The 24,034-nt window shown below is 34.5% G+C and overlaps 1 protein-coding gene across 1 annotated transcript in view; it reads right to left on the bottom strand.

The window, feature by feature from the left end:
- FAM227B (family with sequence similarity 227 member B) overlaps positions 1–24,034 on the bottom strand; it is a 188,987-nt gene that overhangs the window by 162,855 nt on the left and 2,098 nt on the right. Inside the window, exons 2-6 of the mRNA XM_087821532.1 lie at positions 21,541–21,679; positions 19,843–19,945; positions 17,778–17,831; positions 13,096–13,327; positions 11,384–11,451 (exon numbers count right to left, since the gene is read on the bottom strand). Of these exons, the coding sequence (XP_087677658.1) occupies positions 11,384–11,451; positions 13,096–13,327; positions 17,778–17,831; positions 19,843–19,872 (384 nt within the window). The 5' untranslated portion in view covers positions 19,873–19,945; positions 21,541–21,679. The remainder of the gene's footprint in view (positions 1–11,383; positions 11,452–13,095; positions 13,328–17,777; positions 17,832–19,842; positions 19,946–21,540; positions 21,680–24,034) is intronic.

The raw sequence follows: 24,034 nt of genomic DNA, 5'->3' as shown, positions 1-24,034 counted from the left end.
TTATATTTTTGTGGTATCTTACATGTTAAAATACATAATTAAAAAATCCAATATAATATATTTAACAATAAAAATAATTTTTAAAACTTTTGTTAGTATAATTCATCTAATGTTCATTTCAACAGATTCTGAAAGCCATCTGATAAAATTCAACAGTCAGAAATTAAATTAAAAAAAAAAATCTTTATTGATTTCAGAGAGAGGAAAGGAGAGGGAGAGAGAGAGATAAAAACACCAATGATGAGAGAGTCATTGATCGAGCCTGCAACCCGGGCATGTGCCCTGACCAGGAATTGAACTCTGAGCCACACCCGGCAGGGCTAAATTTTTTTTAAATATAGAAATTATAATGCATATCATAACTACCAGCACCTCTATGTCCCCACAACCTAGAATGGATTACTGCTGATATTTTAATATTGTTTAAGGCTATTTCAGAGAAAATACATAAAATTTTTGTATAATTATATATAATAAAAGTTAAGACCTGCTTCCACAATGGCTTCTAGTTCTATTTGTGTGTTCCTCTTTCTTGAGATAGTCACTATTATTTTTATTTGTATCCCTCCCATTTCATTAAAATACTTTCACACAAATATGTACACATATATAAAGAATATAGACATTTTTGTATATTTTTAAAATTTAGAGAAATGATATCAACTGTACCTATTTTTTGGTATCTTGCTTTTCCCCCCCACTCAATATTATGTTTTGACAATCAACCAAAGTAGATATTTGTGGAACCTGTTAACTTCCATATAGCATTTCTACCAACCTACCTACTCCCCTCGGCAAAATATAAATAATAAATCAATCAATAAAAGTTCACAGGCAAATTTTACCAAACTTACAAAGAACAAGTGATATCTCAATATTCTACAAACTAGTTATAGAATGGAAAGTAAGATAAAGCTAAGTAACTCATTTTCTGAGGTTAGTATAATTTTGATAACAAAGCCAAAAGAGATCATTGTATCTTATAGAACATCGATTAAAAAGTATATCCTGTGAATATAAGAGTGGTTCAGATTCATTAGAAACAGTGCATCAGAGAGGGAAAAGATGGAGGCTGAATAGGCAGACCTTTCTTGCACCTCCTTCCAGGGCCAGACTGGAAATAAAACTAAGTTGGGGAAAATTCACTAGGAATTAACAACTGAGGTCCAGCTGAGGAAGAGACTTAAATCAAGTAAGGACGGAAAGTACCTGGAGACTGGTAGGAAGGGCAAGGTCATGAGAGGGGCTGGCCCAGCTTCCACAGGCAGGGGGTCAAGAGTGAAAAGGGATCTCTAGGCTATGGGAGGGTCTTTTCCCTGAAAAGATCATGGCCCAGACCCCAGGCAAGGTTCCACAGCCAGAGCACCATTAAGGTTATAAAAAATAAAGTTGCATATATACAATAGGTTTTTTTTCTTTCTAGTGCATCTGATGTTCATCCTCTGCCAGTTCAGACCTTTACCCCCTCCTCGTTTATGTTTTTATTGTCACAAATTATTCCTGTTTATGCTGTAAGTTTTTTGGTGATCTTACTCGTAGTCTTGTGGCCTTTTGTTCGTTTCAGGTAGAATAACTCCCTTGAGTATTTCCTCAAATGCAGGTTTTCTGGTAATAAATTCTCTCAGCTTCTATATATCTGAGTGTCTTTATTTCTCCTTCATATTTAAAGAATAATTTTGCTAGATATACTATTCGTGGCTGGTAATTTCTCTCTTTCAGATGTTTGAATATTTGGTTCCACTCCCTTCTGGCTTGTAGAGTTTCTGCTGAGAAGTTGGATGAAATTCCGATGGGTTCTCCTTTGTAGATCATATCTTTCTCTTCCCTGGCTGCCTTAAGAATTTTTCTTTGTCATTAATTTTTGAGTTTTAATACAATGTGCCTTGGAGAAGGCCTCTTTGGATTGAAATAACTAGATGTTCTGTTTGCTTCTTGGATTTGAGGATCTAGATCTTTCCATGGGTTTGGGAAGTTCTCACCCACTATTTGTTTGAATAGACTCTGTTCCCTTGTCCCTCTTTTCTTCTTCAGGAATGCCTATAATTCTAATATTGCTTTTTCTGATGGAATCAGACAGTTCTCATAGAGCTCTTTCATTTTTCTTTATGCTCAGGTCCCTATCTTCCCTCTGCATATTTTCTAGATTCTTATCTTCAATATCACTAATTCTTTCCTCCATCTGGTTGTCTCTGTTTTCTATGTTCAGTAGTTCATTCCTAATCTCCTTAATTGCATGCTTCATTTCCAGGATTTCTGATTGATTCTTTTCTAAAGTTTCAATCTCTTTGGTAAAGTACTCATTTTGTTCATTGATTCATTTTCTTAGTGCACTGAATTGCCTGTCTGTATTTTCTCGCATCTCGTTGAGTATTTTCAGAGCTGCAATCTTGAAATCTCTGTCATTTATATGACATATTTCCATGTGTTCCAGCTTGCTTCCTGGGGATTTTTCATTTTCTTTCTGCTCTTCCTTGTTACCATGGTTGTTCATGGTATTTTCTACTCTCTTTCGTCTAGGCATAAATGTCCCTTCTATAGCAGCATTCTCTGAGGAGGTCTTTCTACGATTTTCCAGTAGATGGTGCTGAATTGCAAGATTATTTTTTTAACTTTGTGATCTTCCAGACTTGACCTTCACAGGCTTCTGTAGGACAGTACAGTTGTGCTGCTTGGGGGTGGGGTTTGTTTTGCTCTCACCATAATGGTAGCTCTGACCTCTGTGGGGTCCTGCCCCAAGCACCAAACCTGGGGATCAGTCACAGAGGGAAATAGAGGTTCTATTGTAATAGCTCTTGGTTTATAGATAAAATGTTCCTTGACCCAACATCAAGGGCAATGGGAGGTGAGTTTTGGGAATCCAAGGGGCAGCAGGGTTCTGTGGTTCCATTTCTTGGTAAGAAACACCCCTGCCCAACAGTGGGATAGCCACAAGGCAGAACACAATGCTCTGTCAGGTATCTGCTGGCTCAGTTACTGTTCACTCCACTCACTCTGTTGGGCTGCCTCGTGCAGCTTTCTCTTCCTCCTGGCAGGCTGAAGGAAGCGCCTGCTACAGCTAGCTTTCTCCCTTTCCTGGCCAGGCCCTGAGCTCCTAGCTGCAGGGCTGTGTCTGTGGACTGTCTGGGCTTTCCTCGCTTCTCACCACTCTGCTTATTCCCAGTTGCCCACCTTTAGATGTTTCAGTGTGCGGGTCTCTCAGGCATGCCTCTGTGTTGAGTATGGAATTCTATGTTGAATTATAGTTGGTTACTTTGTTGAAATTTCATGGGAAGGAGCCAAGGGTATCTCTCACACCACAACTGCTCTGTGACTTAAAATTTATTTTATTTTTTTATTTTTATTTTTTTAAATATATCTTTATTGATTTCAGAGAGAAGAAAGGAGAGGGAGAGAGAGAGCTAGAAACATCATTGATGAGAGAGTCATTGATCGGCTGCAGCCTGCAACCGGGGCATGTGCCCTGACCAGAAATCGAACCCTGATTGCCTGGATCCTAGGTTGATGCTTAACCACTGAGCCACGCCCGGCTGGGCTGTGACTTAAAATTTAGCATAATTCTTAAGGGCCCCAGAATTTTCAGAATGGTAAATAAGCATTGGTTTCAACTTGAAGTCATCAGCTGCATTAGCCCATAATAAGAAAGCCTGTCTTAGCTAGATCTTCTGGATAACTTGCTGCAGCTTCTACACCAGCATTTCTTGCTTCGCTTTGCACTTAAACCTCATGAACCAACCTCTGCTAGCTTCAAATTTTTCTTCTGCATCTTCCTTCCCTCTCTCATACTTCATAGAACTGAAGAGAGTTAGGGCCTTGCTCTGGATTAGACTTTGGCTTAAGAAAATGTTATGGTTGGTTTGGTCTTCTATTCAGACCACTAAACCTTTCTCCAGATCAGCATAAGGCTGTTTTGCTTTCTTATCACTTGTGTGTTCACTGGAATAGCATTTTTAACTTTCTTCAAGAATGTTTCGTTTGTATTCACATCTTGGCTAACTGTTTGGTGCAAGAGGCCTAGCTTTCAGCCTATCTCAGCTTTCGACATGCCTTCTTCATTAAACTTAATTATTTCTGGCTTTTGATTTAAAGTGAAAGACATACAACTCTTTATTTCACTTGAACACTTAGAGGCCACTGTAGGGTTATTAATTGGCCTAATTTCAATATTGTTGTGTCTTGGGAAACAGGAAGGCTTGAGGAGAGGGAAAGAGGAATGGCCTGTTGTTAGAGCAGTCAGAAAACATAGAACATTAATCAGTTAATTTTGTTTATATATGGGCATGGTTCATGAAGCCCCAAAACAATTACAATAGAAACATCAAAGATCATTAATGACAGATCACCATAACAAATATGATAGCAGTAAAAAAGTTTGAAATATTGCAACAATTACTAAAATGTGACACAGACACATGAAGTGATCAAATGTTGGAGAAATGGAATGGATAGACTTGCTTAATGCAGGGTTAGAACAAATTTTCAATTTGTGAAAAACACAATATAGAGTGAGGCAAAAGTAGGTTTACAGTTGTTTATATATAAAAAATAAAACAATAACCAATAAATAATAAGAATAAACTCTCACAACTATAAACAAAGCTCAACAGAGCAAAGTGCAGTAAAACAAGGTATGCCTGTATATCTAACCTACATCCACATCCATATATGTTTAATAAACTAGAAATAAATTTCATTAATCTGAAAAAAGATAGCTAGAATTCTTTCTGAGTCAGAGACACAATAAAAAATCACTAACAATGTTGAATAATATCCATATACCAATGTAATTTTCCATATGCCAACAATAACCCATTTTAATAACATAATGGAAAAACAATCTCACTGACATTAGTAACAAAAATTTAAGATACCCAGGAGTAAATTTAATAGGAAATGTGTAGAACTTATATGAAGAAAATCACACAAATTTACTGATGAAGCTAAAATAAGATCCTTATGTTTTACTCCCTTACACAAAAATAAACACTGTATGGATTAAAAGATTAAACACACAAATATGTATGCAGGTAAATATATGTATGATCTTGTGATGAAGAAAGTCTTATTAAATATTATGACACTGAAAGCAGAAAATTTTAATAGAAAATTATAGATCCATGAAAATATAAAGTTCTATATAGCAAAAAAATACTTTTCTATTAAAAGGAAATAAAGTGGTATAAATATGTATATGATATATTATAGAGAAGGGTTAGTATTTTTAAAGTATAAAGAGCTCTTAGAAATAAAAATAGAACAACTGAAAAGTGGCAGAAATTCATAAATAGGCAACTCACAATAATAGAAACACAAAGACTAAGAAAAACCTAAAAAAAATCAACATAGTAAAATATATAAAATTGATAACTTTTATGCCTAAAACTCTGCAAACATTTAAATATATAATATTAAATGCTGGCAAGAAAATGGGTGAGATAGATCACAAATTCTATTGTTACAAATATAAATTTGTGCTACTTTTCTAGAGAACAACTTGTCAACATGTATCAAAGAACTTAGATTTTCATATTTCTTTTCCCATGTGGCTCCACTTCTAGAAATTTATCTTAAGAAAATACTCATAGGTAAGCAGTCTTTAGCTCTAAATATATTCACAGCAGCTTTGTAAATAATAATAAATAATGAACAGTAACCTGAGAATCCAAAAAAAGGGCTAGTACATTAGTGGGTTTTTTTAATGGTGTATAAAAATATGTATTAATAAAAATTTCACAATACATTTAATTCTTTATAAGTACACGATTTAATCAAAATTTTCTAAACTTTTTAATTAAAAAAGTGACAATTACATAGTGAGATATATTTATCTATAAGCAATAGAATTAAACTTATGTTTTAAGTACTTATCTATTTCTTTTAACTTTTAAAAATAACTACCTTAGACATAATCAGGAAAAAAATAAAAGTAATACTGAAATTTAAAAATTAACATTTAGTGAGGTGGATAGACTACTGGTGGCACTTAAAGTCTTTATAGGTTTAACATTATACAATTTTAAATGTATTTTTGAAAAGGACTGAGTTTCTAATAGTAATTTAAAAGCCAATTATAATTCTAATAAAAATCTCAAAGATATTTTTTAATCGACAAAGTAATTCTAAAGGTAATACAATGAATTTTTAATTTATTTTTTTAGTTTCTATTTAATTCATTGGGGTGACGTTTGTTAGGAAAAGTATATAGGTTTCAAGTGTACAATTCTATAATCATCATCTGTATATTGTATTGTGTGTTTACCACCCAGTCAAGTCTCCTTCTCTCAATATTTACTGCCCTTTTACACTCTTACCTTCCCTCCCCCCTTTTCCTCTGGTAATCACCATATTGTTGTCTGTGTCTATGAGTTTTGGGGCGTTTTTTTTTGCTTAATTTCTTTTACCTTTTTCACCCAGCCTCCCAACCGCCCTCCTCTCTAACATCTGTCAATCTGTTTTCTGCATCTATGAGTCTGTTTCTTTTCTTTTCTTTAAATTCATTTTATGTTTTTTATTTCCTAGGATACATTTCCAAAATCAAAAGACTCTATACTATTTTAATATTACTAAATTGCAGGCCAGAAAGATTTTACCAAAATAACCTTCCACTGGGTGACCAATTTTTTTGTATTATTTTTTGTTTGTTTTTCCCCCCCTCATTATTTTAATTAATTTATTTACTTTTTCTTGCTTGTAAAATAGTTACCTTTATTTATTCATTAATGTTCCTTTATTGTTGAGACTATTTCAAATGTCCCCTTTTTAACCTCACTGATCCCTTCCACCCCATATCCATCCACCCCCAAGCTTTCCCCATACCAATGTCTGTGTCCATGGGTTATGCTTATAAACATATAAGCTCTCTGATTAATATCTCCACACCCACACCTCCTCCCCGCCTTCCCTCTGAGATCCCTCAGTCTGTTCCATGGTTCTATGTCTCTGGATCCACTTTGTTCATCAGTTTATTTTATTACATTCCATATATAAGTGAGGTCCTGTGGTACTTGTCTTTCTCTGACTGGCTTATTTCATTTAGCTTAATACTTTCTAGTTCCCTCCATGCTGTGCCAAAGGCTAAAAGGTCCTTCCTCTTTACAGCTGCGTAGTATCCCATGGTGTAAATGTGCCACAGCTTTTTTATCCACTCATCTACTGATGGGCACTTGGGCTGTTTCCAAATCTTAGCTATTGTAAATTGTGCTGCTATGAACATAGGGGTGCATAAGTTCTTTGTGGTTGGTGATGGAGGTTCCTTAGGATATATTCCTAGAAGTGAGATCACTGGGTCAAATGGCAGGTCAATTTTTAATCTTTTGAGGAAACTCCATACTGTTTTCCATAGTGACTGCACCAGTCTGCATTCCCACCAGCAGTGTACTAGGGTGCCCTTTTCTCCACACCCTCGCCAGCACTTGTAGTTTGTTGACTTGTTGATGGAGCCATTCTGACAGGTGTGAAGTGATACCTCATTGTGGTTTTAATTTGCATCTCTCTGATGATTAGCGACGTTGAGCATTTTTTATGTCTCTTGGCCATCTGTATGTCGTCTTTGGAGAAGTGCCTATTTAGGTCCTTTGCCCATTTTTTAATTGGATTGTTTGTCTTCCTTTTGTTAAGTTCCTTATATATTTTGGATATTAACCCTTTATCAGATGTGTCATTGGCAAATATGTTCTCCCATACAGTGGGCTCCCTTTTTCATTTTGTTGATGGTTTCTTTTGCTGTACAGAAGCCTTTTATTTTGATGCAGTCCCATTTGTTTATTTTCTCCTTAGTTTCTCTTGCCCTAGGAGATGTATCAGCAAACATATTGCTATGAGAGATGTCTGAGATTTTACTGCCTATGTTTTCCTCTAGGATTTTTATGGTTTCATGTCTTACATTTAAGTCTTTCATCCATTTTGAATTTACTTTTGTGTATGGTGTAAGTTGGTGGTTAATCTGCCAATCTGTTTTCTGCATCTATGAGTCTGTTTCTATTTTGTCTGTCAGTTTATTTTGTTCATTAGATTCCACATATACATAAAATCATGTTATTTGTCTTTCTCTGACTGGTTTATTTCATTTAGCATAATACTCTCCAGCACATTCCATGCTGCTGCAAAAGTTAAGATTTCCTTCTTTTTTACAGCTGAGTAGTATTCCATTGTGTAAATGTACCACTCCTTTTTTTATCCTCTCATCTACTGATGGGCACATGGGCTGCTTCCAAATCTTGGCTATTATAAATAATGCTGCAATAAACATAGGAGTGCATATATTCTTTTGAATAAGTGTTTAGGGTTTCTTTAGATATATTACCAGAAGTGAAATCACTGGGTCATAAGGCAGTTCCATTTTTAATTTTTTGAGGAAACTCCATACTATTTTCCACAGTGGCTGCACCAGTCTGCATTCTGACCAACAGTGCATGAGGGTTCCCTCTTCTCCCCATTTTAGCCAGCACTTGTTGTTTGTTGATTTATTGATGATAGCTGTTCTGACAGGTGTAAGATGATATCTCATTGTGGTTTTAACTTGCATTTCTCCCATGATTAATGACACTGAGCATCTTTTCATATGTCTGTTGGCCATCTGTATGTCCTCTTTGGAGAAGTGTCTACTAAGGTCCTTTGCACATTTTTTAATTGGATTTTTGTGTGTGTTTGTGTTGAGTTTTATAAGTTCTTTATAAATTTTGAATATTAACCCCTTATCAGATGTATCTTTGGAAAATATGTTCTCCCATTCAGTGGATTATCTTTTCATTTTGTTGATGGTTTCCTTTGCTGTGCAAAAGCTTTTTAGTTTGATGTAGTCTCATTTGTTTATTTTTTTCTTTTATTTCCTTTACCTGAGAAGAAACATCAGAAAAAATACTGCTATGAGAAATGTCGAGGTTTTGCTGCCTGTTTTCTTCTAGGATTTTTATGGTTGCAAGTCTAACATTTAAGTCTTTAATCCATTTTGAGTTTATTCTTGTGTATGGTATAAGAAGGCTGTGTTTTTTTGCATGTGTCTGTCCAATTTTTCTAACACCATTTACTGAATAAACTATCTTTACCCTACTGTATGTTCTTACCTCCATTGTTGACTATTAATTGGCCATAAAGGCATGGGTTTATTTCTGGGCTATCTATTGTGTTCCATCGATCTATATGTCTGTTTTTATGCCAGTACCATGCTGTTTTGATTACTATGGCCTTGTAATATAGTTTGGTATCAGGTAGCATGATTCCTCCAATTTTGTTCTTCTTTCTTAAGGTTGCTGTGGCTATGCAGGATCTTTTGCATTTCCATATAAATTTTTGGACTATTTGTTCTAGCTCTGTGAAATATACCATTGGTATCTTGATAGGAATTGTGTTGAATCTATAGATTGTTTTGGGTAGTATGAATATTTTAATGAGGTTAATTTTTCCTATCCATAAATACTTATTTATATCTTCAATTTCTTTGCTTAAGTGTATGCTTACACTTATTTGTATCTTCAATTTCTTTCTTCAGTATCTTATAATATCCGAGTATAGTCAAACCTCAGTCTGTCTCCCATCTCAAACAATTCAGAAAAAGTCTCCATTTTCAGACAAAACTTCAGGTCTCCCACTGACAGCCCTTTCAAACTGAAACATAAGCATGACAAAAAGTATCTCTCAGACCACTAACAAAGGAGAGCTAAACCTTGCATTGTTTATATCTCAGGAAATTGTGCTGTGAATATTTTTGAGTTTTCGGGTTTTTGTTTTTTTGCTTTTGTTGCTGGTATAATGGAAGATAGGCACAATTTTAAAACATAAAGAGGCCATCAAGAGTGCTGATGTTGCTAAGGGCGTGAAAGTGCTCATAAAACAATATCACAGGTAATTGAAGAGGTAGAAAAACTGTTGTTGATTTGGATAAAGGAAAAGCTGTTAACTAGCAGGTGACAGCATTTCTGAGGCATTAATAAGTGAAGAAGCAAAGAGTGCTGAAAGTGATTTAAGGCTAGTAGGTGGTGGTTCGATAAATTTAAGAAGTGTTTGTTTATAGATTAAACAGTGCATTAGACATGTACTATGTATAAGAAAGGTTAAAACAGAGAATCATTTAGAGGTCTAAAACAGATTAATTCAACTTACATTATTTCTAATGGGGGGTGGAAATGATTCGGTTTTCAAAAGAATTGCTTCCGGAATGAATTAAGTTTGAGAACTAAGGTTCCACTGTACAGGTCTTTTACATCTTTGGTTAAATTTATTCCAAGGCTTTTTTATTTTATTTTATGAAATTGTAAATGGGATTGTTTTCTTAGTTTCCCTTTCTTATCAGTTCATTATTGGTGAGTAAAAATGCAACTGATTTCTGGATATTTAGTTTGTATCCTGCTACTTTACTGAATTTATTTATCAGTTCTAGTAGTTTTTTGTGAAATCTCTGGAGTTCTCTGTAGTAATATGTCATTTGCAAATAAAGTTTTACTTCCTCCTTTCTAATTTGGATGCCTTTTATTTGTTCTTGTCTGATTGCTGTGGCTGAGACTTCCAGTACTAAAAAGAGTGGTGAAAGTGGACATCCCTGTCTTGTTCCTGATCTTAAGAAATGCTTGTAGTTTTTGCCCATTGAGTATGATGTTGGCTGTGCGTCTGTCATATATGGCCTTTATTATGTTGAGGTATGTCCCCTCTATTCCCACTTTGCTGAGAGTTTTTATCATAAATGGGGATTTTATCAAATGAGTTTTCTTCATCTATTTATATGATCATGTGATTTTTATCCCTAATTTTGTTTATGTGGTGTGCCATGTTTATTGATTTGTGGATATTATACCAACCCAGGAATAAAGCCCTTAATCATGGTGTATGATCTTTTTAATGCATTGTTGCATCTGGTTTGCTAATATTTTGTTGAGGATTCTGGCATCTATGTTCATCAGGGATATTTGCCTATAATTTTCTTTGTAGTATCCTTATTTCGTGTTGGAATTAGGATAATGCTGGCCTCATTAAGTGAACTTGGAAGTCTTCCATCCTCTTGAGTTTTTTGGAATAGTTTGAGGATAGGTGTTAGTTCACCTATGAACATTTGGTAAAAGGAATTCTTAATTTTTTCTATAGGGAGAGAACTGATATGGGACCTGCACTAAGTATAGGACATAAATTATTAAATAACAAGAGGATGCAATATATACATTAAAATAAGTTTTTAAATCACTTCTAGTGATGTGAAAATGCCAACACTTTAATTAATAGTGTGTGTGTAAGAGAATATTAGCCAGCTATTTTAAAAATATAGAGATAGATAGATGATAAAAGATTAAAAGGAAACTTTTAAAAACTTTCTATGAAATTATCTTATCTATGCAATTATAGTATTTATTTTTTCTGTGGAAATATAATTTTTCAAGAAAGATGAAAACAAATACCATACCATTATCATCGTTTTCTTATGGTGCTTCCTTAGAAATGCCTTGTATTTTTCCAATTTTCCTTGAGGACCTTTAAAAAAAGAATTCACAAGATACATATGTGTGTTTGTTTGTATGTGTATACACATATATATCTCCTTTAAAAGTGAAAAAGATTTAGCCCAGCCAGGCATGGCTCAGCGGTTGAGCATCAACCTAGGATCCAGGAGGTCGGGGTTTGATTCCTGGTCAAGGCACATGCCTGGGTTGTGGGCTCAATCCCCAGTAAGGAGTGTGCAGGAGGCAGCTGACCAATGACTGTCTTATCATTGATGTTTCTGTCTCTTTCTCCCTCTCCCTTCCTCTCTGAAATCAATAGGTATATTTTAAAAACAAAGTAAAAAAGATTTAAATACTTTAAACAAAATATATATAAAACTATTCAATGGGATCAACAAGCTACTTTGATAAGCATAGTGCTAGACACACAAACTCTTGTTGAATGAGTAAATAACTATTATATCTTCTGTTTCCTTTTGTTTTTTAGAAATGTCATGCTCCAACTAGTATGTCTTTAGTACTTACTCCTATATGTAAAGTTTTACATCAATCTCTTCTTACTGAACAAGCTCATGTTTTTCAAATAGCTTAGTCACTTGCACTGTGGTTTCATGGTCACCTTAAATTCCAGAATGTACAGGACTTTGGAGCATGACCCAGTGAAATACTATGGGGGCTCTAAAGTCAGTTAACCTAGAGTTGAGTCAAGCTCTGATATTTACATATTGAGGTCAATTAATATACATAAAATTAGTTTTTTAAAGTATGCACATGTGCACTTTCTCTCTCTTAAATACATATATATGTACATTTCAAAAATATTTTTATATTTAAAAAAAAATCCAAAATTAAATAAGAAAATTTAAAATAAAACAGTAGTAAATTTAAAAGTTGTGTATTTAAACACATTCTCAGAATTTGAAAAATGGAGGTCCATAAAAGAATATTAAGTATCTAAATTATATGTCTAATTAAATTTATTTAATACGTAGAAAATACATTATAAGTATAACCAATATCAGCATTTTTAAGGCTTGTTTATGATGTTTACTCATTAAATAAAAAGACAAGGATCACCATCAGTATCTAAAACTTTAGTATCTGAAAGTGTTGATTAGATAATAAAAAAGTTATAAAAATACTGAAAAGAAGTAAAAATTACCATTACTAGCAGATATGCTTTTTTACTCAGCCTGCAGCTATTCTGTACTGAATGCTAATTACTCCCTTCCTACAAGCTAACCCAGCTCATGTAGATCCACTCTTATCCCGTTTACTTTGAGTTTAGGTATTTATGTTCTTATACCCTAACTCTTGCTGGCCTGCTTGTCTCTGGTACCAATATCAGTTGATGCAGTCCTGTTTCCCTGATATTTGGGACCTCTGTTCCAGCTTAACAAAGTTCCCAGCTATTTGAGGTTTTGTCCTAGCAATACTTTCATTGAATCCACATGTTGATGTTCAACTAAAAATCTGTACTGGACCATTTTGAAATGAAGAGCTTTAAAAGAAAAGGAAATATTACATTTTTAGACATTTTATACCTTAGGATTTCATCCTTTATGAGACTACACACACAGAGATAGACAGACAGACAGACAGACACACACACACACACACACACACACACACACACAACTGACCATTACTTTATTCATATAAAAATAAGGTTTACCTTTCCCAGGAATTACATTTTCCAACTTAAATATTTTAGAGGCATGTTTTTCCAAAAGAATTGCACAATCCTGTAATCTTGACTCCATGGCCATGGATGCATCATATAGTCGAGGGACATTTTCCCATAGATATGTATAAATTGAAGTAAATGAACTATCTTCTTTTATTTTATTCAGAGTGCTTGCCCATTTATTATTATCACTAAAATGGACTTCCCTTGGCCAATAATCCTGCAAAAAATGTTATCAAGTACAACTTAATAAGCTAAAATTGAGATTTTATTACATAGCATTATTTTTAAGTGTACTCTTAAAAAATTTTGAAACAATCATAAACTTTAGAAGTTTCAAATGCTTTATAAAAACCTTTTGTCCTGAATAATCTGAAAATAAGTTGCTTATCCACCATCTTGAATATTTTAGTATTTCCTAAAAATAGACATATTATTCTATACAACCCAAATTACCCATCAAAATCAGGAAATTGCCATTGATACACTGGTTCCTATCTAATTCTCAGATCCTATTCAAGTTTCATCAACTGAACCCATAGTGTACTTTACAGCAAAAGGATCTAGTTCAACATTACACACTACATTTTGCTTCACAGTTCTTCAGTTACTCAGTCTTTCCTTTGTACTTAAAACCATGAGTTCACACTGGTATCTCTGATTCCAATTTCAAACATTCTAGTTTTCTCTCTTTCTGTATTATAATTATCATCTCCAACAGTGAAAAACCCAGGTGCTGTTACCTTTAATTTATGTATTTATTTTATCAATCTTTTCAGGTGCTCGTTAACCAATCTCTCCTATCTACTGATAGCCTCTCCTCCATTGGATGCCCTTCTCATCCTGCTGAGGCTCTGACACCCCTTGCCAGGCTGCTCACTCTACAGGGGTACCCTCCTCACCCCCACCTGGACTCTGACTTCCCCTATCAGGCCATAGCCTACCTACCGCCATCCAACACCACCCCCCATCCCTACCCCTGGCTACATGTGGGCACCATCCTCGTTCCCTTGGATTCTGACAGCTGTGGTGCCACATGGACACCCTCCTCACTGCGGCTGAGTGCAGACAGCTTGCTCTATGCTACCACAGTACATCCCCACCTCCCCTGACAATCTGGATGCCTGCCTTGTTTTGGCCCCCAAATGCTTTAGGACTAAATTGCTCAGGAACGGAAGAAAAGAAAGGAAAATAATAGGGAAGGAAGGGGAATCACAACAATAATATTTGCAAGTCCAAATCCCAAGATTATCTTTCCACATAATCAATTAATAACAAAACAAAGAAAGTTAGCCAAAATAATTAAGGGTTTGTAAGTAAGAGAATGCCTTCTGGAATGGTAGGAAACTTGCACAGTGTGACAACTATTCCCTGAATAAAGAGAATGGAAATGAAGTAATTATTCTCTCATAAAGTGCCTTTGATCTTCTGTGAAAAACCACACTAAGGATCTGAATACCCTCCAGGTCTGTATTATATACCTAATGGGCCTGTTAACAAAATCTGACACTGATGTCCTAAGAGAAGATGAATTAAAGTACTACCAGGTAGAAGTCACATGAAAGCAGAAAAAAAAAAAAAAAAAGACAAAGAATAAGAAATAAAAAGCAGGGAAGATCAAATGTGATAAATAGATAAGGAAAGATTGGAACCAGCTCTTCAGTGCCTAAGTAACTGAGCAGGAACAAAGCACTGATAGCACAGAGTAAGGCAGGAGGAGGGGGGTGACGCAACTTCCCCAGGGGCAGGAATGTTACTCTTTTTTGTTCACTGTTGTAGCTTCAGTGTCCAGAAGGTTACCTGGCAAACAGTGGGCAGTGAGTAAAAATTATTAAATGAATAAATGAATAGAATAAGTAAGAGAATTTATGACACATTAGTGGAACACAAGGGTGCCATAAAAAAGGTAAAAATCTTTTTATACAAACAAAAATGGAACTAGAATGTTGAAGAAGTGAAGGGGAAGAAATAAGAGAATGTGGGAATTGATCCACAGAGAAATGAGAAGTGATTGAAAGTAAGAAGGTGCACAGAACTATAACAAAGGATAGGAAGAGACCAGTAGAAGCTTTAAAATATTAAAGTTAGAGAAGAAAGATAGAAATGGTGGAAATTGACCAAAATAAGAGGGCTTTAGATGATGTAACGTAGGGCTTTAGCTAGTGTAGGTTCCAGGTACCTTTCTGATGCTAATTAGTGGCAGAGCTAGGATTTGAACACAGGCAATCTGGCAATCTGACACCAGAGCCTCTGATCTTAACTACCACACAACTATGCAGATACATACCTTTGCTTTTATATTTTAGAAAAAAAGAAAATTGAACAGAGACAGGTTTCCAGAAAGCCATGGTAGTTTGGGATGTATTTTAATTTCTCTTTTGTTTTATCCACTTGTTTGTTTATAAACATGCCTCATTTTAAAAAGAATGACGGAGTCATGAAGGCATGGACCTTTGCCCGTTTTTATTCACCGATCTGTTCTAAATGTCTATGTGCCTGACACACAGAAGGTGCTCAAAAATATTTTGTAAATGAATTTGAGGAAGTTATTAGGATTTTAGTGTCCAGCAAAAAAAAAAAAAAAGTTAAATATACAGTCATTTTATTCCTAGATGTTTTCAAATATGCAATAGTTTGGCAATGCATAGACATAGTCCAACCTTTAAAAAAACTACAGAATATAAGTATTTGGTTGGGAAATTTAGACAATAAGAAAAAATTTACAGAGAAAGCCATAAATGACAAAACTGGATATGTTGTTTTACCAAATGTTAGCCGATGAAAATGAAAGGCTATCAATGTAGACGCTGTCCTTTGCACACAAGGATGTTGCTTTAATTTTAGTCTCTCTCCGGTGAAGGGCTGACATAAACCTGTGATCTTGATTTGATTAGTATTGTTCTTAATTTGAACAGAGTGACTGTACATTTTCACTTCAAATAATTAGAAAATTTCATCTGAAATCATCGGTTCTCAAACACATATGAGAGTATAGTCCAAATGTCCCTACAATTATTTGCTGAGTTTGGCTTAATTTAAACTATAATCCCTTTGTCTTGACATTAAAAAAGATCTGAAATACTGTGATTAGGCTACAGCATATTTTCATCATTATTTAAATTAAAATAGTTGCAAAAAGCTTGTCCAAAAAGTAGTTCAAAATTTCTCACTCTGCCACAGTGATTGAAATAAACTTTTGTAAAATAAGAACGCTTTCAGTTTCTATTTGCTCCTAAAGTGAACACAATCCTCTTTCAAAACATTTTTAAAAAATTATTTAAACAAATATAAGAACAGAAAATAAATAAATAAATAAAAAATTTAAAAAAAAGAACAGAAAATAGATATTTAAAAATAGGTATTTTTGAAACTCAATTGTGAACAGTTTAGTCACAGCAAATTCTGTTTACATTTCAGCATAAGTAAGTGCAAATTAAAGTCTAATCTACTCAAAGTATGTACACATCTCATTTAAAAAGCCTCCTGTTCTCTCTGCCTTCTACACTAACATCTTTTTCCCAGCCCTTGACACTCCTCAATGCAAAACAAACCTGACCTCCACATTCACAAGTGCATGAACCCAAGAGAAAACCCATACAACCCTAAGAACTCCAGAAATCAGCAGTTACACATAATGGAAACTGGAGTTTTCAACATAAAAACACATTTTAAATATTTTACTCTGATTCGATATCAAAGAACACCAATGCAACACCACTACCAATTACCTGAGTCTCAGCTGTGGTGAATGGACAAATGATGTAAGCAAGCATAACTGCCAGATATTCTTCAAGATGTAAGTATATTAGGCAAGAAATCTTACATTAGCAAAATTGTATAGAAATGGCCATATAATTCTTCTGATAGAACATTGGACTAGAATTTTTTAAAAGTGAAAAAGAATAGAATATTGGCAAGAGGAAATGGCTATAAGTTAGAGCTTATTGAAAGGAGGTAAATATTTATAAATGTTTCCCACATTGAAATATATTGACCACATTCATTGCAGTGTTATTTACAATAGCCAAGATTTGGAAGCAGCTCAAGTGCCTATCAGTAGATGCGTGTATAAAAAAGCTGCGGGACATTTACATAACGGAATACTACTGGGTCGTAAAAAAGAATGGAAATCTTCCCTTTTGAGACAGCATAGATGGACCTGGAGAGTATTATGCTAAGTGAAATAAGCCAGTCAGAGAAATAACAAATACCACATGATATCACTTATGTGTGGAACAAAATAAACAAACAAAATAAAAACAGACTCATAGATGGAGAACAGACTGATAGCTGTTAGAGGGGAGAGGGGTTGGAGGGCTGGGTGAAAAGGTGAAGGGATTAAACAAACAAAAAAACTCACAGATATAGTGATTACCGGAGGGAAAGGGGGTGGGGAATAGGCAGAAGAGGGTAAATGGGCAATAAATGGTGACAGGAGACTTGACTTTGGGTGGTGAACACACAACACAATATACTGATGATGTATTATAGAATTGTATACCTGAAACCTATATAATTTTATTAACCAATGTCACCCCAATAAATTCAATAAAAATTTAAAAAAGAAAGAAAATGTTACTCATAAGAATTTCTGTTCTTAAAGTCCTTTCCTAGCTCCATAACTGATATTTTGAAAGATGTATTGGCACAAAATAGGATTCTCTACTCACCCAATTTTGAAACTTTAAGAATTCTTCAATGTTCTTTGGAGGTTCTTGCGTTTCCTAATAAAGCAAAATCAATACTGTTCATTAACATAAATTCAGATTGTTTATAATGTTTATACATAATTTATTTAAATAAATAAAGATACTGAACTTGTTATAATTTTCAGAGCCATAAATATTGTAAAATATTCACTTTGTTGAGTCCCTGCACTTTGAAAAGTGACAGAGATCAATGCTTAAATTCTGTGCCTCCAAACCAAAGTCTGTAAAAGGCTTCCCTCTGACACACTGCTCCTAGAAAAAAGCTATACATGAATACATTCTGAATGTCCTCATTTCAAATTCCTACAAGACTTACAAGATATTTGGGGCTATCTTGGATGGTGTCTACAACAGATCCAGAGCCAAAAATATAACAACATGCCCCTCTTGCTGATGAATATTTAAAAAGCCACACTAGTGACATAGTGAAAGCACTTTAAATATTTGGATGTTTCAATGTAATAAATAATAATCCTATTTTTATTAGTAGTTTCTTTGTAAGTTAAAAATGCATCCTTTCATTAGAGAAATTAATTTCAATCAAGACCACATCCTGCTCTTCCTTGCTTTAGAGACCGTGTACAAATTCTTCCCACTGCTTAGAAGGCTCCCTGTCCCAAGCCCTCTCCCTCCAACCCATTCTTGGCTCATTTAACTCTTATTTCAAATATCAAATTAAAAGTCAGTTTTTCTAGGAGGCCTAAATTGGCCCCCAAAAAGGTTCTCTATGGTAACAGACAGCAGATTTATACCTTTATAAATAGAAACTATGGTGAAATCAGTGCTGAACTGTCAAAATTTCATACAGAGGCTGGCCCACGGCCAATGAATAATAAATACGTTCAGTGTGAATTAATTAATAAATAAATGAGTAGATGAATGTCAGAGAAATAAGTAGGTATTTAGAAAATTTTTAAATAAGAAAAAATTTCCGAAGAATGAAAAATCAGAGAGAGGACAATAAGAGAAATTCAGAAAATCCTATTATTATAATACCCTAATGGTCTGATGATATGTCTGAAAAGATTGCATTACATTTTAATTTACTAAAACATATTTCATGTCAGTTGATAAAATAATCAAGATTCCAAACTCACAAGGTGTGTTCTATAAAAATAACTACACATTTGAAGTTGAAAATAATATTTTATTCTCTTAATATTGTTTAAAACATATGATAAATATAAGTAAATATATAATAGATAATACAATAATCAAAAAATAAAGGATATATGTGACAATCATAAGAAACAAGTGTTCAGATACAAAGATGCACAGAGCTGTCAGGGAAATTTTATGAAAAGCATGAGTGTCTAGGCCTAGTGAGACTGAGAAAGAGAAGGTGCACAATGTGCATAGAGACAAAAAAATGTTCATAATATAATATCTTCAGTCATAGTGATTATAGTTGTTTGGCTAGAAAGAAGCTGTCAGTGTATTTTGAAATGGCCAAAATATAAAGGAGCCAAATAAAATCATTTAAATGTTGACTTTTTTCCTTGTAATGTCTGTCCAGTACAAGTCACTTCTAGTACAAAGCACTATAAATAATATCCACATTTCAACTGAAGGGAATTAGAAAATGAATTAAGGAAGTAAAATTTTTGTAGGAAAGTTCCAGCTAATTTCAATATAAAATTCCAAAGTTCTCAGTTAAAAGGAAGTGAGGCTATTGTTAGGATGTAGAAGGATGCAAAACACTTATGCTTCCATGGTAACAAGAAAAACCTGGAACAAATAAAAATCTTACCTTTATGGGATTAGTGAAGAGTGGAGAATGCCAGTAAGCAGGAGCGGTTATATAATTAGTGACAATGCAGAATCCCTTGTTTAAAAATTATTAAGAATTTTAATATGGTAACATCAGACCATTAAACCAAGTGTGGTGCTGTCTAATCATGAGGCCCTTGCAGCTGCACAGGTGGCAAGCCCATGAAGCTGCCTTACCTGGAAGGCTTAATGACCTGTAATCCAGGGAGAAATGTGCCCTTTATAAGTGAGCACAAAGCTGTGGCAGCTTCCTTACCCAGGAGTAAAGTCTGTGTTGGCCTGCCATGATTCAGTAGCAGAGATGAAGAGAAATAGCTGAGCTTTAGACCTCAGTGGGAGCTGGGGGAACACACTGGAGTCTGAAAGAAACCCAAAAGCAAAAAAAATTACCCCCACATCTCACTTCTGAATTTTGTCAATAAATGAAGCAATTGTGGAGGAGGGGCTGGGAAGTTAGAGAATTTATATAGGCCAGTGCATTATTACAGTACTTGGGTTCCAAGGCCCTGACAGAATTGACTCCAAAGGTGAGCCAAAACATTTAAAACTTCAGTCCAAACCTGTTCCAATGAAATACTAACAAGATATAAGAGGTGGCTATGAAGAGGGAAGTTGGAGGTGGGTTAATCACAGGTTAACTCAATCTAATGAAAGCTGCAGCCAACATTAAAGCTCAAGTCTAGGAAGGTTTCAAAGGAATAGTCTCGCACTCTACATGCCAAGGTAAGAAAAAGGCTTGCGCTCTCTCAGAACTAAAGTAAGCTTCAGCCCCCACATTTTTTTTTCACATAATGTCTAATACACAAAAAGCAATTATAAGACATACAAAGAAGTAGGAAAATGGGACCCGTAATCAAGAGAAAATAGTTAATACAATTTACTGAGACTACAGTAATTGTAATTAGTGTATAAGGACTTTAAAACAACTATTGTAAGTATGTTAAAGGTTTTATAACATACATTGGGTTACAGTTCATGAAAAAATGGGATATTTCAAGAGAAACAGAAATTCTAATACGAAACTAATAAAATTTTAGAACCATGTTAACACTAATCATAAGGAAACTGGTGTGTTTATATTAATATCAGACAAAGTAGTTTTACCAGACATAAATAAGGTTATTTCATATTGATGAAAGGTCAGTTCAGTAAGAAAACACACAAGTGCTAAATGTGTTTGCATCTAATAAAAGAGCTTCAAAATAAATGTAGCAGAAATTGATAAAACTAAAGGGAAATATTGTCAAAACCACAATTATATTTGGATATCTTAACACATCTCTCTGAGTAATTGATAAATCAGGTCCATACACAAATCAGTAAGGAGATAAAAGGTTTGAAGGACGTTATCCAGTAACTTAACCTAATTGACATTTATAGAACATACACCTACAGAATACACAATCTTTTAAAGTAATGCAACAGGCAGCGCTCACCACAATGAAGCTATGCTAAATTGTTTATGAGAAATATTGGCTTGAAAATTTCTTTATTATAATGTCCTTGTTAAGATTTGGAATTAAGGTTATTCTGACCTCAAAAAAACAAAACAAAACATGAGTTGGGTAATGTTTTTTCTGTTCTCTGAAAGAATTTGGAAATCTGAAAGATCAATACTATTCCTTCTTTAAATGTTTGAGAGACCTTGCTGGTGATGCTACCTAAATCTGAAGTATGGAGGAATTTCAAATTGAGAATACTGTTGTAGACTTGTGTTCCTCCCTCACCCAATTCCTATGTTGAGGCCCTATCTCACGATATGAGTATATTTGGACCTGGGGCTTTTGGGGAAGATATAAAGGCTAAATGAGTTCTTAAGAGTCGGACCCTAATCTTCTGGAAGTGGTGTCCTTTATAAGAAGAGGAAGAGATCTTTCTCTCCCTGAACTTACAAAGGCCAGGTGAGAACACAGTGAGAAGGCAGCCATCTACAATCCAGGAAGAGAGATCTCACCAGAAACAAACCCTGATGGCACTTTGATCTTGGATTTCCGGCCTCCACAGCTGTGAGAATACAAACTTCTGTTGTTTAAGCTACCCAGTCTGTGGTATTCTATCATCGCAGCCAGAGCAGACTAATACAGGTACAATTTCTGAAAATTAATACAGGATCATTCAGATAGTCTATTTCCGCTTACATCAGTTTTGGTAAATTGTATTTTTCAAGGAAAAATTTAAAATGTCAAATAGTTTGACATAAATATTTGTTCTTAATATCCTCTTACTGTTTTTAATATCTGCAGGATGTTTCCTTTTTGATTCCTAATATTTGTACTTTCTCTTTTTCTTGGTCAGTCTATCCAAGGGCTTGTCAATTTTATTAACCTTTTCAAAGAAGAAATTATGGCCTTGTTGATTTTCTCCAGTGCACATATGTTTTCAATTTCATTGATTTCTGCTCTTATCTTCATTAGTGCCTTTTATTCTATAGATATTTGAGAATCTTGCAATGTAAAATCTGATCCCATTATGAAGCTATTTGTTTGACAATCCCTGCTCAGACACACTGAGCTTTCTATCACCATTTAAATTCTTATTCTTCAAAATGAATAGAAATCCAAGGATTCCTGGGTGCTTACGGAATAACTATAAAATTTTTAAAAAGATAAAAACAAAAATTAGAAATCCAAACAAATAACTAAAAATAAAATCTGAGAGGATACAGACAATAGGAACAGAAGGAAACTTTTAAAATGTCCTTGAGATTTTTAGAAAGATATAAGGTAATACATCCCTGAAACCAAAACAACATATTATAAGGTAATAGAGAATTTTTAAAAAGTAAAGTGCAAATATAATGGTATAAATTAAATATTAAACAAAATATTTGTGTGTGTGTGTCGGGGAGGGCAGCTGAAGAAATTTTCTGGAAACTAGAATTTAAAAGTTAAAGAAAAGAATTAGAGCCCGGCTGGGCGTGGCTCAGCGGTTGAGGGTCAACCTAGGATCTAGGCTATCGGGGTTCGATTCCCGGTCAGGGCACATGCCCAGGTTGCGGGCTCGATCAAAGGCTCTCTCATTGATGTTTCTGTCTCTCTCCCTCTCCTTTCCTCTCTCTGAAATCAATAAAGATATATTAAAGAAAAGAAAAGAATTAGAGGGCAAAAGATAATAGCTTAGAGGATCATTCCAGGAAAATGATTTCAACCTAGAAATTTAAATATAGGCAGACCATCAATTAAGTATGTGGCATTTTTCAGATCTGAAAAGTAGCAAAAAAATAAAAATAAAAAATCAACATTTCTCCCCGTATTAGTTTTATATTGCTGCTGTAACAAATTAGCACAAATTTAGTTGCTTAAAACAGCATAGGTTTATTATCTCAGAGTTTTGGAAATTGGAGGTCTGAAATAGGCCTTCAGGGCTATGTTCCTTCTGGAGGCTGTAGAGGAGAATGTTTCCTTGCCTTTTCTAGCTTCTAGGAGTCACCTACATTCCTTTGCTCCTTAGCTCCTTCCTCCAGCCTCAAAGCCAGCAATGTAGCATCTTCTCCCCTCTCTGTCCTCTTGTCTTCTTATAAGGATGCTCGTGATTATGCTTGGCCCACCCAGATAATTCAGGGTAATTTCCCCATCTCAAGATCCTTAATTGCATATGCAAGGTTCCTTTTGCCATGGAAGAAAACACATTCGTAGGATGGAGATTAGGATAGGGACATCTTTGGGGGTGGTCATTATGCTGTCTACCACACTCTCATTTATCTTTTCTCAGGAAGGTACTGGAGGATATGTTTCATGAAAACAAAAGATTAAACAAAGAAAAAGTAAACAAGGGATCCAACACAGGAGAGCAGTATTGGATTGTAAAAGCAAACAATACTAAATGAACTAGAGTTTGTAATGCTCTAAAAGGACTATCTGGAAGGATAAAAATTAATCTACTAGACTAACTGATGTGTTTGATTGTGATGTTTTATCACTTTGGTAGTGTTTGAGGACAGATTACAAATAAGTATAAATAAATATAGCATTTATTAAGACAAAGGTTGTATTAAAAGTGAACATAATAAGGGTTGACTGATATTTACAAATGTTGATTTAAACAAAAACTGTGATATTACTATACTGAGAATTGAGGGGATAAAAACAGTGTGTGGGGGGGGCAGGGAGAGAAGAAATGTTCACACACTTATGGATGGTGTTATAAAAGAGCTTTATCATTGACTTCCATAGGAGAAAGTCAATGAATAATATCTGAGATTGAAAAAATCAAGAAATCGCAGTTTAACTATATTTCGAAATATGGAATAAATAACAGAATATTCAAAAGACTTGAAAGAATTTTCCTTTTGAGAGAATTGACAATAGAGTGAGAAATTGGGGACCACAAGGTTTTGGTTAAAAACTAAATGTGGCAGACTGTTAATGCTCACCAATATGTATATGTTTCCTTATATTTCCCAGGCTCCCTTGCCATTAAAATGGGGGCCTTAGGACTAAATTCTGGCC

The sequence above is a fragment of the Miniopterus natalensis genome, chromosome 1, assembly GCF_054644295.1.
Source record: "Miniopterus natalensis isolate mMinNat1 chromosome 1, mMinNat1.hap1, whole genome shotgun sequence".
Taxonomy (NCBI): domain Eukaryota; kingdom Metazoa; phylum Chordata; class Mammalia; order Chiroptera; family Miniopteridae; genus Miniopterus; species Miniopterus natalensis.
This window is presented reverse-complemented; position numbering and strand designations above follow the sequence as displayed.